This window comes from Cyprinus carpio, chromosome A13, assembly GCF_018340385.1.
Source record: "Cyprinus carpio isolate SPL01 chromosome A13, ASM1834038v1, whole genome shotgun sequence".
Taxonomy (NCBI): domain Eukaryota; kingdom Metazoa; phylum Chordata; class Actinopteri; order Cypriniformes; family Cyprinidae; genus Cyprinus; species Cyprinus carpio.
In genome coordinates, this window is record NC_056584.1 from 19,173,067 (window position 1) to 19,188,121 (window position 15,055).

At 35.9% G+C, this 15,055-nt stretch overlaps 1 protein-coding gene across 2 annotated transcripts; it reads left to right on the top strand.

The window, feature by feature from the left end:
* The first annotated feature begins 3,574 nt into the window (after positions 1-3,574).
* Positions 3,575-8,497, top strand: LOC109064574 (E3 ubiquitin/ISG15 ligase TRIM25-like). Of its 2 annotated transcripts, none has more exons than XM_019081618.2 (8): positions 3,575-3,986; positions 4,775-5,372; positions 5,911-6,006; positions 6,330-6,563; positions 6,722-6,878; positions 7,092-7,136; positions 7,228-7,269; positions 7,358-8,497. In XM_019081618.2, exons 2-8 carry the CDS (start codon positions 4,782-4,784, stop codon positions 7,876-7,878), a joined length of 1,686 nt encoding a protein of 561 aa, XP_018937163.1. In that variant the 5' UTR covers positions 3,575-3,986; positions 4,775-4,781; the 3' UTR covers positions 7,879-8,497. The 2 variants fall into 2 exon arrangements, with proteins under 2 accessions (XP_018937163.1, XP_018937164.1); XM_019081619.2 differs by having other exon boundaries at positions 4,778-5,372.
* Positions 8,498-15,055: the final 6,558 nt, after the last annotated feature.

A 15,055-nucleotide genomic window follows, 5' to 3' on the forward strand; every position in this document is an offset into this window, starting at 1 on the left:
AGTGCTCTTTGAGAACATTTTACTTTACAGTTTGTTCTCTCCCAGACCAAAAGATATGAGTATTTTTTTTTCCTTCTGATAGAAATGTATTCAGGATATCATCACGATTTAAAAAATAAATGGAAAGATTTACAGTTTTATCTTGGTCTTACAGTTTAATCAGATCTTGCTCTGTAGACCATTAGAGCCAGTGTCATTTGGAGTAAATTGGTTTGGTCTTGAAACAGTAATAATGACAATAAAACAGACTCAAAGCAGTGTTCTTTAAACCTAAACTGTATTTATGATCCCTGTATATTTGTATTTCTTTTGTCTGCTGGTTATAATCTATCTGACCTAAGACAGCTATCTTCACTGCCAGTGGGTGAAGCTTTCTGGGAAATAAGCAAAGAAAGAGTTGAGCATCTGTTTTTAGGTTAATGTGCTCAAGGCTGTTATGTTTTGGTTGGCATAGAAACATGAGCACTGGATGAGACCCTAGAAGTGACCTCACTCTCATCTCTGCAGGGCAAAGGCTGCTGGGAGTTGAGGTTCTTAAGGTTATTTGCATTTACTGGATGGTGATAGTGGTGGGGTATTTGCTAGCCTTCAAGGCTAGTTAATTGTCTTGAGAGGAAGGGAACTCTGTAACAACAACAAACCTTATTTGTTACATCTTTTTGTTTTACATGTTGGATACAGAGACTACACAGTTTCTTTGTATTTAAATGTTTGGCCTCTGATTCTTATGGTATATGATGGTTCTGCATCCTTTTTGGAGGAAGTCTTGTCTGAAGCTTCGATCAATATCCACACAGACCCTGAGTGAAATGAACACGGTCATCACCTCTTCACACTTCTGGCTTTCTTATTAGCTCTTTTTCTCTGCTCTGGAACCTATTACTCTAACTTTTCAATATCACTCATGTGAAAACAGCATTGATCAGAGATCAGGCCTGATGGGAGAGATTGTGGGTTAATCTGTTAAAGCATGTGGGAGAAAGAGGATTTCCTGAGATCGTGAGAAAATGAGCTGAGAGAGGGGGAATATTGATTGGTTTTGCTAATGAGAGGATTTTTGCTAGTCTGTTTAGGAATGTATCTAATAGTGAATACCCATGTTCAACACTAATACACACTAGAGTCAACTATGAGTTCCTACTGGAAAAGGTGGAAAGGGCAAACCAATCTGTAACTCACCTTTCCTCCCAAAACAGTAAACTGTAGAGGTCAATCTGAATAGTGTTAAAAATGTGTATTTATTTATTTATTTCCCATTAGGGAAATCAAAAGTGTTTTTCTTGTAAAACCAGTAAATTGCACAAGAGGACAGTGTTGCTAAAGTTGTAATATCACGCATATTGTCAATATATTACATGATAAAAACAATACTATATAATATAATGTGTAAAAATATTAGGAATATTTTAAATATAATGTATAATGTTAGGTAATGTGTAATGTTATATATATAAATTATATATTTTGTATATGTACAAAATTATATATTTTATATGTAAATATATAAATTATATATTTTGAGTATAATATGCCAAAGTGTTCCATGTGTTCCTGGTTTCCTGATTTTTCTCTAAAGTAAATAAATCGATAAAAAATATGTGACAATTCAAGTCGGTTGAGATGTTAAACGAATCGCGATTAAATTAAGTGTGGGGGTTTATATGAATGTAACTCTGAAGGAAACTGGTTGCCTTTGATAAAGTTTTATAAGCGCAGCGCTTTGTTAACAGCTGTAACCAAGGAAACTCTAAATCGCTGCTGTTCCATAAGCGCCTCCTGCTGACAGAGAGTGAATTGTCCTTCTATACATTCTACAGTCTTTGGTGAATCTTATTCAGTCTGCTTTTATGTTGTTTATGTAGCATAATTGCAGAAATCTAAAGTCAGACCATTCTTTTTTTGCTTCAAATTAATTTTGTATACAAGGTGCATTTTCTGCTGTAAAATGTGGATGTGCTGATATTTCAAAAAAAAAAAAAATCCCATCAAAATAAAAAAATCTATATGACTCAAAATCCTGATTTTCCCACCTACTTGGAAATAACGTCTGGAACACTGCTTTAAAGGGGTCTTATGATGTTGTTAAAAAAGAACATTATTTTGTGTATTTGGTGTGATGAATCATCAGTGGCAAATTCTTTAAATATGAAAACGTGCTTACAGGCTGTGAGTCAGAACAGCCGGCATTGTAATCTACTCTCCCAGGATCAGGAAACATTCCACCATAAAATACACTGCACACATCTGAATATTTGGGTTAAACTGTTCTGGAACAGTGTTTTAAATACAACTTAACCACTGATTTCTAGTCGTGTCCTCTTTTGGAAGGCCAAACAAAGTTTTTTTTGCTTTCACAACGAAAAAGCATCTCCACAACATGGCACCGGCAGCAACAGAGAGAATCAAAGTTACGCCTTCTTTCTTTGCGTGAACATTAGGGCGGCGTTATGCAAATCTTCCCACATCGTGACGTAGACATGTGGGGGCGTGTTTAAATGAGGTGTTTAGGAGGGCGTGGACGAGTCTTAACTTTTATAAGGAATATCTCTTTGGGTTTGAAAGTTTAGTCTTTGCAACTTTAGCAATTTTAACTATTCACAAACAGCTTCTAACACTCCAAAGAGAAAGGAAAATTTGAAATCGCATCATATGACCCATTTAATATATATTTATATGTTATTAAGTTAATATAATTGATTGGTAATAATTGTTTAAAGTGCCTCTATTATGCCTTTTCGAATATTACCTTTCATGCAGTGTGTCATGTAGCTGTATGTGAACATAAACTATCTGCATAAACTATCTAAAGTTGTGAAGTCAACAGTGCACGATAAATATAGTTATTGTCTATCAAAAAAAAAAAGAGTCAGCTCACAATCGCCTAAATGAGTCGTCAGAAACTCGAATCTTACCCTGCGTTCCATTAGGAAGGGCTCATCTCTATGCCCTAAATCCCTTCAAAGGGTTTACCCTTTGAAGTGTCCATGAGTTGTACCCTTCGAAATCCTTCATTCCAAAGGGCCCTTTGAAGTGGCCAGTTTTAAGCCCCCCGGTTTGGAACGACCCTTCAAAATGGCTGCCATTATTGTTTTCACTCCGAAGTGCCCTTCAGAGGGCAATATATCCCGTTTGGAACGCATCCCTTATTCCGTTACGGCTCTACGTCACAAAGTAAAACATTTGCATAATGACTGCCCACTTTCTATGTCGCCAACTTGCCCGCCCACAAACAGTAAAATTATTTCCGTGTGGTTAACATCATGTCGAGAAGACGCTCTATCCTAAGCTGTGAGCGTAAATTTGTTTTACCACATCTTATAATTACCACAAACTTGTTAACACTTGACACTTACCACTGAGAAACGTCCTGCTCCGGTCGTGCTTGTGAATCAGTCTCTTGTTGATCAGCCAGTTCAACCGTTTCATCAAGAGCCCATCTATACGGCTCTGGACCAATCACAAAGGACTGCGCTATCTGACCAATCACAGCAATGAGGGCTCACAGAAAGGATGGGTTTAGAGAGACTGATTTCTTGAACTGCTTCGTCTCGGAGTCGTTTACGAATAATTTAGAAATTAGGTCAAATTTAATCTATTTTTTGAGAAAACTGACGTGTTTTTTGACCTTGCATGCATGTAAACTTGTTTTAGGAAACTCATAAAACAATATTAGCAACCTTAAAAATAGCATAATAGGGACACTTTAAATTGATGTAATAATCTTTTGACTCATTCCTTTCCTTAAAAATGGCTGAAATGTGTGCTGAAAACGTTTTGCTTGTGTGAAAACCTGTAACTGAACTGCATATGGTATCAGTTTTATTTGTCTTAAAAAGTCTTAAATTTGATCATAAAAAATATCCTGCAGATATTCAAATTTCATAATAAATATATTTATATATGAAGCTGTGACGTAGTTAGGAATCTTCTCAGGAAACAAAAGTGAAACTGATCTTCCTCTGCATTACAACCGCTTGCAAGTGATGGTAAGTGTGTTCAGGCAACAGTGTATTTATAACAGTTATGTTATTATTCGCAGCAAAGTATTGTCTATTTATCTTTATAACAGTGACTCCATTACGGGTAGCCTAGTCATGATCGTGATGATTAAGCATTTCCATGTTTGAATTCGACAAACTACGCTGATGAAGATTATGACAATATATAGCCTACCATCGCGTCGATTATGCTTTTATGTTATTTATTTCTATCAGTTATGCTAATTTATTTGTGAACAACTAACGTTAGCCTATGCATTTCGTCCACGTTTGCCGTTGCCACTTTTAAAATTATATAATTCTTAAACTGCGTAGTTTGTATGCCTTGGTCTGTTCTCATTATGAATATCAATATGGCTCATTTAAAACGCTAAAACGCGAGTGAAGACCTACAGGGACCATTACAGTTTCCATTAAAACCAATACAATTCCCATTAAAACCATTACAAAATCTATTGAGGTTTTATTTTATTTGCAGCAGGCATCTTTCTGAAAAACAGGGTTTGAACTATTAATCTGTGAAATTTCTTGAATTTAAAGGTGCATTCATTCATTTCCCTCATTAAAAAGTTTTAGCTCTAAAAATGGAATAGGCTAGTGTATTAATTCCTGTACACTTGCATCAGATAAAATCTCTGTCTGAATTCATGGCATCATTCATTGCAAAATTATTTAGTGCATGCCAAGATATTTAACTTCTGTTATAATAGCAACATTGAGTAAAGCAAATTACAATGTTATATTTAAGTGTTTTAAGTGTTACTGTTTTTTCACAGCAGCAAAATGGCAGAATATTCTGATGATCAAAATCCATTAAACTGTCCAATCTGTCTTCACCTTCTGAAGAATCCAGTTAGTACATCATGTGGGCACAGTTTTTGTATGGACTGTCTTAATGAGTTTTGGGATAGGGATGATCAGAAAGGCGTTTACAGCTGCCCCCAGTGCAGGCAGACGTTCAACCCAAGACCAGTTCTCAGCAGAAACACTATGCTGGCTGAAGTTGTAGAGAGAATGAAGAGAGAAGCACCAGAAGCAGGAACAGCCTCTCCTGTCCTGAGTTTTGCTGTGTCTGGAGATGTGGAGTGTGACATCTGCACAGAGACCAAACTAAAAGCCATCAAGTCTTGTCTGGTGTGTTTGGCTTCTTACTGTGAATCTCACATCAAAACTCATTATACATCACCTGCATTAAAATGGCACAAACTAGCTAATGCATCTCCACTTCTACTGGACCAAATCTGCTCCCAACATCATAAACCTCTTGAGCTGTTCTGTTCCCAAGATCAGCAGCTGATATGTGTTCAGTGCGCTTTGATCAACCACCAGAACCATAACATGACTTCACCTGCAGCAGAAAGACAAAAAATACAAGTAAGGCATAAAACTTTTTCCTACCTCCCTAGTTGACTCTCCCATTCAGATGAATTCAAACAGAACAAAAGATTGCTCGAAACAATTATTATTACAAATATTATTAGACTAATTATCATAATATTATACTTATACAAAAGTATGAAGTATGTGTTCTCAGCTTAAGTTGTCTTCCACCTCTGATGCTAAAGTACTGGACATAGTGTAATTGTTGCAAATTAAAAATATTATTATTGACACTACTTGATAGTAGACTAGGTAAAAAATATTTTCTGCTCATTTAAACCCTTTGGTTTGTGGATGGGTAGTTTACATGCGATTTCATGCCTCTAACAGAACTTTTGAGGAGATTAGTTCCTCCTCAGAAGTTTATGTATTTTTATTAGGAATTTTGTTCCTCAGAAACGTGCATTATAGAACTCTGTACCTTTGTTTCCTTGCAGGCTGGTTTTTTACTTTTCACCGTTTGGGAGCATTTTCTATAACAAACATATTATTGCAGAAGCATAATACCAAACCATCACAAATTTATTCACAGGGGCGGTTGCAGGAAAATCAAGATGGCCTACAAGGAGAAATACATCAGCGAGAGTTGAAGGTACAGGAATTAAGAGAAGCTGTGGACTCTCATAAGGTATTGTTCTAATTATATTATAGAATATTAATGTACAATTATACAAAGATAAGTAAACTATGGTATAGAATTATAGTATGATAAATATGCCTTGAAAAAGGTTTTCCTTGGAGTATCATTTGGAAACATATGAGTTATCATATAGCACATTATTTCAAACAAGTGGTGTGCTTTCTGATTTGTTCTGATATGTTTAATATTGTTTTATTTTACTGTTAACTTGTTTTCAGGTGTAATTCAAGAGTTTGTTTTGTCTGTGGGTTACAGTAAGAGCTGAATCAAAGGGATGTTCTAATAAAAGTTTGCTCTCTGTCATCTAACAGCACTCTGCAGAAGCAGCCGTGGAGCACAGCGAGAAGGTGTTTACGGAGCTGATCAGCTCAATGGACAAAAGACGAGTCAAGATAACAGACACGATCCGAGCTCAGGAGAAATCAGAAGTAAGCAGAGTTGAGGAACTCATACTAACACTGGAGCAGGAGATCAGTGATCTGAGGAAGAAGCATGCTGAACTGGGGCAGCTTTCCCTGATAGATGATGACATCTATGTGATTCAGGTAACAGAACTCTTTGATTATCTACAGCAGAGGAAGGTTTTTTTTCTAGGGCTGTTTTCAGTCTTGGTTTGACTGCATGGTCAGGATCACGTGTTCTCTGGATCTGAAGTCTTATTGTGAAATGTTTTATGATTTATTGCTGCTTTTTCCATCTGCAGAATTTCTTATCTGTTTCCCGATACCAATGTTCAAATTTGTGTGACATCTCCATCAGCCAACATCTGACCTTTGAGGAAATAAAAACAGTTGTCAGTGAGCTGAAAAGCCAACTGGATGATCTCTGTGAACAAGACATGGTGTGGATATCAGAGAAAGGTGAGTTAGCTTTTTTTTTTTTTACCAAACTATTATCTTTAATGTGGTTCTGTTAATTGGTAATGAATGATAATTCATTGGCAATTTTTCTAGTTTATGAATTTTTTTTATTATTTTTTTGTGAAAACCAGGATTTGAAGCCATAATTGTAAATCATTGTTAATAATCACCAATTATGGTAAAATAATCTCAGTAAACAATTTGTCTTAATAGTTCCAACTATCCATATAATGGTGAAAAATGAGAAGAGCGCAGCATGTAAGTCAATATATTTTTTCACATATTTATTTTGAAATGGTACAATTGATGCATACATATATGTTTAAGGTTTTTTTTTTTTTTTTTTTAGATTTGCCATCTAAACCCAAGACCAGAGAAGAATTCCTTATATGTGAGTCACTTTGTAGCTGTATGTCAGGAGTGAGGAAAATCCGCTACTGAAGTACATATGTTTAATCCCATTTTCTTTTTATCAACAGATTCCTCTGAACTGAATCTTAATCGCTCATCAGCCTGTACTCAGCTCTCTGTAAAAAATAACAAGTCTGTGTCAAGGCGTGATGTACAGCAAAGCTCAGATTCATGGCCTTTAATTCATAACTATAAACGTACATACCAGGTGTTGTGTAATGAAAGTCTATCTGGACGCTGTTATTTTGAAGTTCAGTGGGAAGGAACAGGTTGCTCTGTTGCATTCTCCTATGACCAGATTAATAAAGGTGGAGGAACATTTATCTTTGGCTCTAACAACAGATCCTGGAAATGTAACTTTCCAACAGCTAATATTTGTGTATGGAACGATGGCGAAGAGACCAACATTGGCTTGGTCTCTAAAATTGGAGTGTTTCTTGATCAAGAAGCAGGAACTGTGTGCTTTTACAATGTCTCTGATAAAATGACCCTCCTGCACAGAATCAAGACCACATTTTCTCAACCCCTTTATGTTGGGTTTTCATTTAAGGATTGGAAAAATTACTCATCAGTTTCTATTTGTGATTAGCCAACAAACATTAATAAAACAAATATTACATTGTGACTGCACATGGGTGTATCACAAATGGACACTAAGACAAGGCGAAAGAAATCATTTTAATAAACAAACTGAAAATTTATAGGGTGACTGCAAAAAGTATTTTTAATGCTACTTGTCACATTCCATGCCTTGTCATACTGCATTGTTAAAACATCTTTAGTTATGTTAATTGCATCAAACAAAAAGCTAAATTAGTCTATATATTAATATCTTTCAAACCTTATTTTTCTTGTTCTTTGTTGGCTAGTTGAAGGGTCAGGGTGCTGGTCAAACAAGTAATTTTTTATTTTTATTTTTTTAAATAAGAAATTTATGATTTCTGTTGTTTTTGGAATAGCAACCACTTTCTCTTCTTCCATTTTTGATGTGATTGCATAAAAAATGTCATGTTGTGAGATGACTTATGTCTTTTGTTTTGTTCCTTTTCCTGAGATTTCACTTGCCATAGCTGCTACTCTAGATTTCACAGTTTATGCTACATTTTTGTTTGATTCACCAATTCCCATTAAAAATAGTGAATTGAGGTTGAACTTCCATTATGGTTTGAATGTATTATGAACAATAAATGACTTATGTGACGATTCAAGGGGCTGTAGTACTTTATTTTGTCCAGCAGGTGTTTTTGGGTAACACTTTTTGTGTCTTCAGGTTAAGTGCTGTGACGCAGGTGTGGAGAATTGATTGTGATTAACCATGCTGCTTATAAGATGCTGGCTTTCTCACCCTCAGAAGGAAGAGACTGGGGCTTGGTCTCTGCTGGTCATGCTGACTTTCTCACGCTCTCCAGTCCAAGGCTTGTTGTTGTTGTTTTTTGTATGTTTATATTTTATCTTTTACTCTAATGTAGTTATGTCTGTTTTCTGATTAAAATACATATTTGTGTAAATTTGATTATGGCGTATGGACTCTCCATTTATGTTGCTACTCCTTAAGCCAAGGGGTCGTAACACTTATTTTTGTATATATATTACAAAAGAACCATGAGTGAAATGTAACCGTTCTCAGAACTGTCTGTCTTTAATTTATCTCAAGTGACTTGCAGATCAGGAATGCTATAACAAACAATTAATCATAAGGATACAGTAATATTTAAAACTTTAAATTAGTTTTAGAAAGTGAAGTGGCATAAGAAAGCTTGCTGTGGCAGGTGTGTGTAAAAGGTCAGAGATTAATAATGCCTGGAGTGTACTAAAGTGTGGGAGGTAGAAGAGACATACAGGTGCTGGTCATATAATTAGAATATCATCAAAAAGTTGATTTCACTAATTCCATTCAAAAAGTGAAACTTGTATATTATATTCATTCATTACACACAGACTGATATATTTCAATTGTTTATTTCTTTTAATTTTGATGATTATAACTGACAACTAAGGAAAATCCCAAATTCAGTATCTCAGAAAATTAAAATATTGTGAAAAGGTTCAATATTGAAGACACCTGCTGCTACACTCTAATCAGGTAATTAACTCAAAACACCTGCAAAGCCTTTAAATGGTCTCTCAGTCTAGTTCTGTAGACTACACAATCACGGCGAAGACTGCTGACTTGACAGTTGTCCAAAAGATGACCACTGACACCTTGCACAAGGAGGGCAAGACACAAAAGGTCATTGCAAAAGAGGCTGGCTGTTCACAGAGCTCTGTATCCAAGCACATTAATAGAGAGGTGAAGGGAAGGAAAAGATGTGGTAGAAAAAAAGTGTACAAGCAATAGGGATAACCGCACCCTGGAGAGGATTGTGAAACAAAACCCATTCAAAGATGTGGGGGAGATTCACAAAGAGTGGACTGCAGCTGGAGACAGTGCTTCAAGAACCATTATGCACAGACGTATGCAAGACATGGGTTTCAGCTGTCGCATTCCTTGTGTCAAGCCACTCTTGAACAACAGACAGCATCAGAAGCATCTTGCTTCAAAAAGGACTGGACTGCTGCTGAGTGGTCCAAAGTTTTGTTCTCTGATGAAAGTAAATTTTGCATTTCCTTTGGAAATCAGGGTCCCAGAGTCTGGAGGAATAGAGGAGAGGCACACAGTCCACGTTGATTGAGGTCCAGTGTAAAGTTTCCACAGTCAGTTGATGGTTTGGGGTGCCATGTCATCTGCTGGTTTTGGTCCACTGTGTTTTCTGAGGTCCAAGGTCAACACAGCCGTATACCAGGAAGTTTTAGAGCACTTCCTGCTTCCTGCTGCTGACCAACTTTATGGAGATGCAGATTTCATTTTCCAACAGGACTTGGCACCCCCACACAGTGCCAAAGCTACCAGTACCTGGTTTAAGGATCGTGGTATCCCTGTTCTTAATGGGCCAGCAAACTCGCCTGACCTTAACCCCATAGAAAATCTATGGAGTATTGTGAAGAGGAAGATGCGATATGCCAGACCCAAGTATGCAGAGCTGAAGGCCACTATCAGAGCAACCTGGGCTCTCATAACACCTGAGCAGTGCCACAGACTGATCGACTCCATGCCACGCCGCATTGCTGCAGTAATTCAGGCAAAAGGAGCCCCAACTAAGTATTGAGTGCTGTACATGCTCATACTTTTCATGTTCATACTTCTCAGTCTTAAGTAATATTCTAATTTTCTGATACTGAATTTGGGATTTTCCTTAGTTGTCAGTTATAATCATCAAAATTAAAAGAAATAAACATTTGAAATATATCAGTCTGTGTGTAATTAATGAATACAATGTACGAGTTTCACTTTTTGAAAGGAATTAGTGAAATAAATCAACTTTTTGATGATATTCTAATTATATGACCAGCACCTGTAGAGGTAGAGACATTTAAACCTCCTTACTTCTAAACAACACATCCAGCCACAAACACACTGGTTGTGGTCTGCTTTAGTCAGGGTGTGTAAATAAGCATGGCGGGGTCAGCAGGGATTGTACCAAACCTCTTTTTTTTTTCTTTTTTTATTAGGAGTGACATTAAAAACATCTTTACTGTTTTTTATTTGAGCATAATAGACCATAAAGCAATCAAGCTTCAGCTTTGATCTTACTGTGTTACAGAAAACTGCTTAGAAAGACAGAGGGAACCTGTGTCAGAAAACCATGAAATGAGGAGGGGCCTACATAAAGAGCCCAATAGTGGGATGGTATTATCTACACTCAACTCAGAGGATCTGCTAATCAAGGGGAGCCAGCGAGAGCTAGCTACACCACTCAGAAACGGCAGTTAAGTGCCAAGGTCTCAAGACTCCAGCACTCCCGAAGGTGCCCAACAACAAGAAGAGTCTGCAAACTGGGGTGAAATACCACTTCTTGTCGTGTCCTCAGAAACCTGCCTGAGCCCATAGCAGGTGGATGAACCTTACAAACAGATATCCCAGTAGTAGGAAAGGGTTCAACTCCCTGTTTAACCCGGATGTCCAGGAATCACATTGAGCTCTCTTCAAGTGGGGGATGTTACTAATCTACACTAACACCCCACTACAAGTTTTTTTGTTGTGCCCCTCTATTTTTCAACTGTAAGAAAGTGTATAAACAAATATATATATATATTTACATCTAACATTATTATAATAGCAGATTAGCATAAAAAATCAAATAAACATATAATACATGATTAATATTTTCCAGATTTATATTTTTATTATTTGCTACAGTACAATGACACTGCTTTTTTCCCCCTTTCTTTCTTTTATAATATCATGTGAGTGAGGTCACTCACAAAGGGATCATTACATTTGATTGATTCCTGATTTGGATGAGTAGAAATTAGGAACACTTAAACTGTTCGTGTGTGTACAGCTACACCTGCTGGTCAAATGGAGGAATATATTCCCCCTCCCTCTGTTTCCCTCTCATCATTACCACTATCAAATAGATCCTATATAAACTCGTACATATAACTCGTCTTTTGTGAGGTTCTATTTTTGTCCCAAAAGAGCCTGGTTTAGAAATCTACATAAATTATAATCTTTTCATATTCAAATAGGCTAAGGCCCAGTGGTCGTTAAACCCATGAGGGATTAATGATGAGAGAAAGCTTGCTATAAAGCCAGTCCAATTAAACTGCACAAGAGTCCCTACAGAAGAGGTCTGTGTAAAAGATGGCAATTAAAGACTAATTAGGAAGAATTTTCTTAATTAATTCCAAAAGGGCACATGTGTGTGAGACCTCCCAAATTATGGTTACTGTTATAAAAACACAGACTATGTAGAAAACACACATAGGATCTTCATATCCCTCACTCAGTTCTCAGAAAATGGGTCACCATCAAAGAGAAACTGAAAAATACACACATAATGAAATATTTCTGCTCAAAGATCATTAGAATTAACCAACAGGGACAGCTATACTGGTATGCTGTACAGACTGATATACTGTAGCCCTATGTGTTAAATTTAGATTTTAATCAGATGATTGTAGAATGGGATATCGAGAGAGTAATGTTATTTTTCAAAATAGAGAATATTTTAAAGCTCCAGGTGTGAAAAATTAATTTTAAAACAGATTCGTCTGACTGCACAGGGACACTTCTTCATTACATGTGGCAGAAGAAAGTACATAACTACTATTTTCCCTATTTGAAATTACGTATTTGAAATCAGTATTTTCCCCACAGAACTACTTTTGGCGAACAAAATATCAAAATGACTTGATATCCTGACAGTGAACCTGCAATCAATAAAAGACATCCAAGCACAGCATGAAAAAGTTCGGTTGTTAGAAGTATTTCAAAATCTATAACGTGAATCTGCCTCCACCGGTTTTTTTTTTTTTTTTTTTTTTTTTATATAATTAGCCTATTCAAAAGCTAATTATGTGCTCCCTCAAGTGGTTATGAAGGGTATAGCTATATACGTCTGAGATGCATAGTTTGTCAGCACATCAAAACCAAACTTTAAAACTGATTATAAAAATAACAGCAAAAACATTTGAGTATGTTGAGTACATGTGACCTTTCAGTGTAATTCATTTCCTTTTTACTTTCATAGAAACCGTGAAAGTTTTTGTTTATGTTTCTCTATGAAATGATGCTAAAATTGTGAAGGGGTGGATTTACATTTATTTATAATTGTCTTTGTGGTAGATATATAAATTATGGATGTACCATTATATTTGTGTTTGACATCTCTTATTGAACATTTTTGTTTTCTCAGTGAGTGTGCTATGTGACATATTTGTGCTGAAATCATGAAATTATTTATTGTAAACATAGTGATTTACATTGTAACACTGCATTATTATGTGGTCAGGTAATAATTGGCTTCTGCGTAAAAGACTGACCGTAATACTGCATTTTGAAGCTAGACAATTTAAAATCCTACTTAAAAGACACTTCTCTGTTCACACACACTATTAAGTTAATCCATATCCAGACGTGCAGACACACACACACATTCTGAAGTCAAAACAGCTGCTCTGTTATTGCAGGACCCACCTTCACAGATCTCTCTAAGCACAGAGAGACGCTGCGTCTGTTATCGTGAGGTTTTAATGAATGATACTGTAGTTCAGTGGATGTATAGGTGGTGAGTGTGTGTGTCTTTGATGCAATGTGGAGACATCATGTCTAGCGGTGTTTAAGAGTAGTAATGCTCATGTAAAGGTTAAATCAGCGTCATCCACTTGTCTTGTGTGTGGGCTTATCATCTATCATCCTAAAACAAAAGCATATGATCCCCTGGAAAGCCCTGGACAATAATAAAAAACATTGGTTTATATCAGTGGTTCTCAAATGATAGTTTGCACTGGGCTGTTCTAATAGATGGGCAACAGGGATAAACAATACTAAATGCAAATAATAAAATGACAGTAAGCATGTAATCATGCTTGGTTAAGATGACAAAATAAGGCTTATCTTTAAAAAAAAAACAGAAAAGTTTTTCACATTGATGTTTACTTCAAAGGATGTGCGTTTACTCAATCTATAAGTTATTTTGTTATAATCTATCACTATATAAATAATCTATCACTCGAAAATATGATTAATAATGATAAATTATTTGGCCTACGGTTTGTTCCATGTGTTCGCATGGTAAATAAAACACATTTATGCATTTATAGAATTGACAATACTTCTATTCAGCCTGTCATGTTAGTAATTTAGCTTTTTTACACAGAAAAAAATATTGTAAATAAAAGATTATTGGAGTATATTTTACAAAAAAAAATTTAGTCATTCAATATTTCATGCTTAATTCAATGTACTACTTGCTGGTTTTTTAAAAAATAGTTAAATCGTTAAAAAACATTTAAAAAAAAAATTATATTTTTCTAAATTCTATGCCATGGTAATGTGAAATTTCAATATTCCATTTAAATATTTGATGTTTTTTTAAAGACACTTTAAAGACAAACATTTATGTTGACATTTTGAATTGATATCCAATGGGAAATTTGGCTCTTAAAATGAAAACTAGTTGAGAAACACTGTTTTATATGAATAGAAGTGCACAGAACAGGACAGATTAATAGAACAAGAGATGTAGAAACAAAATGGCCTAATCTTAAGCAGTCACAGCTGTTTTTAAAAAAGTGTGATTAAAGCAAGGCACATCATATTATATCTTCCGGATTAATGATGCATTTATGATATTTATATCAAAGTATCAATATGTTTTCCAGTATACACTAAATGAAAGTATGTGGAATCCTGACACCACACCTATTCGTGATTGCTGAATATTTTAATTCAAAGCCATCATCCTGAAACCATCATTTTGCTGCCATAACAGCTTTCTTACTTCTGGGAAGGCTTTTCACTGCATGTTGGAACACAGCTGTGGGTTTTCTACCATTCAAACACAAGAGCATCAGGGAGATTAGGTGGTGATGTTGGGAGATGAGGCCTGGTTCACACTATTCACAGGGATTCAGGTTTGAGCTTTAAAAAGTTCTTCCATGCCAGATTATTTTAATAATTTCTTTATGGACCATGCTTGGTGCACTGACGAAATTAACCCTCCATGAACTGTTGCAATGAAGTTAGCAAGGTAGCAGGTTATTTCAATCATGACATCACAGCGTTCTTTTCGCATGGCGCCACTAAGTTACCACATTATCACTTCAAATGAGAAATATTTTTAAAATGATCAATCACAGACCAGCATGTTTATCTTCTGAGAGACAAGATGCTCCCAGGAGCTTCTGAAATACAAACTACCATGAATCTGAGCAGCGCCAAA

Excerpts from the sequence above, each read along its gene's own strand:
- LOC109064574 (XM_019081618.2), top strand. The coding sequence starts at position 4,782 with ATGGCAGAATATTCTGATGATCAAAATCCATTAAACTGTCCAATCTGT. Across the intron at positions 5,373-5,910 it reads CAGAAAGACAAAAAATACAA|GGGCGGTTGCAGGAAAATCA; the intron begins GTAAGGCATAAA and ends ATTTATTCACAG. Across the intron at positions 6,007-6,329 it reads AAGCTGTGGACTCTCATAAG|CACTCTGCAGAAGCAGCCGT; the intron begins GTATTGTTCTAA and ends GTCATCTAACAG.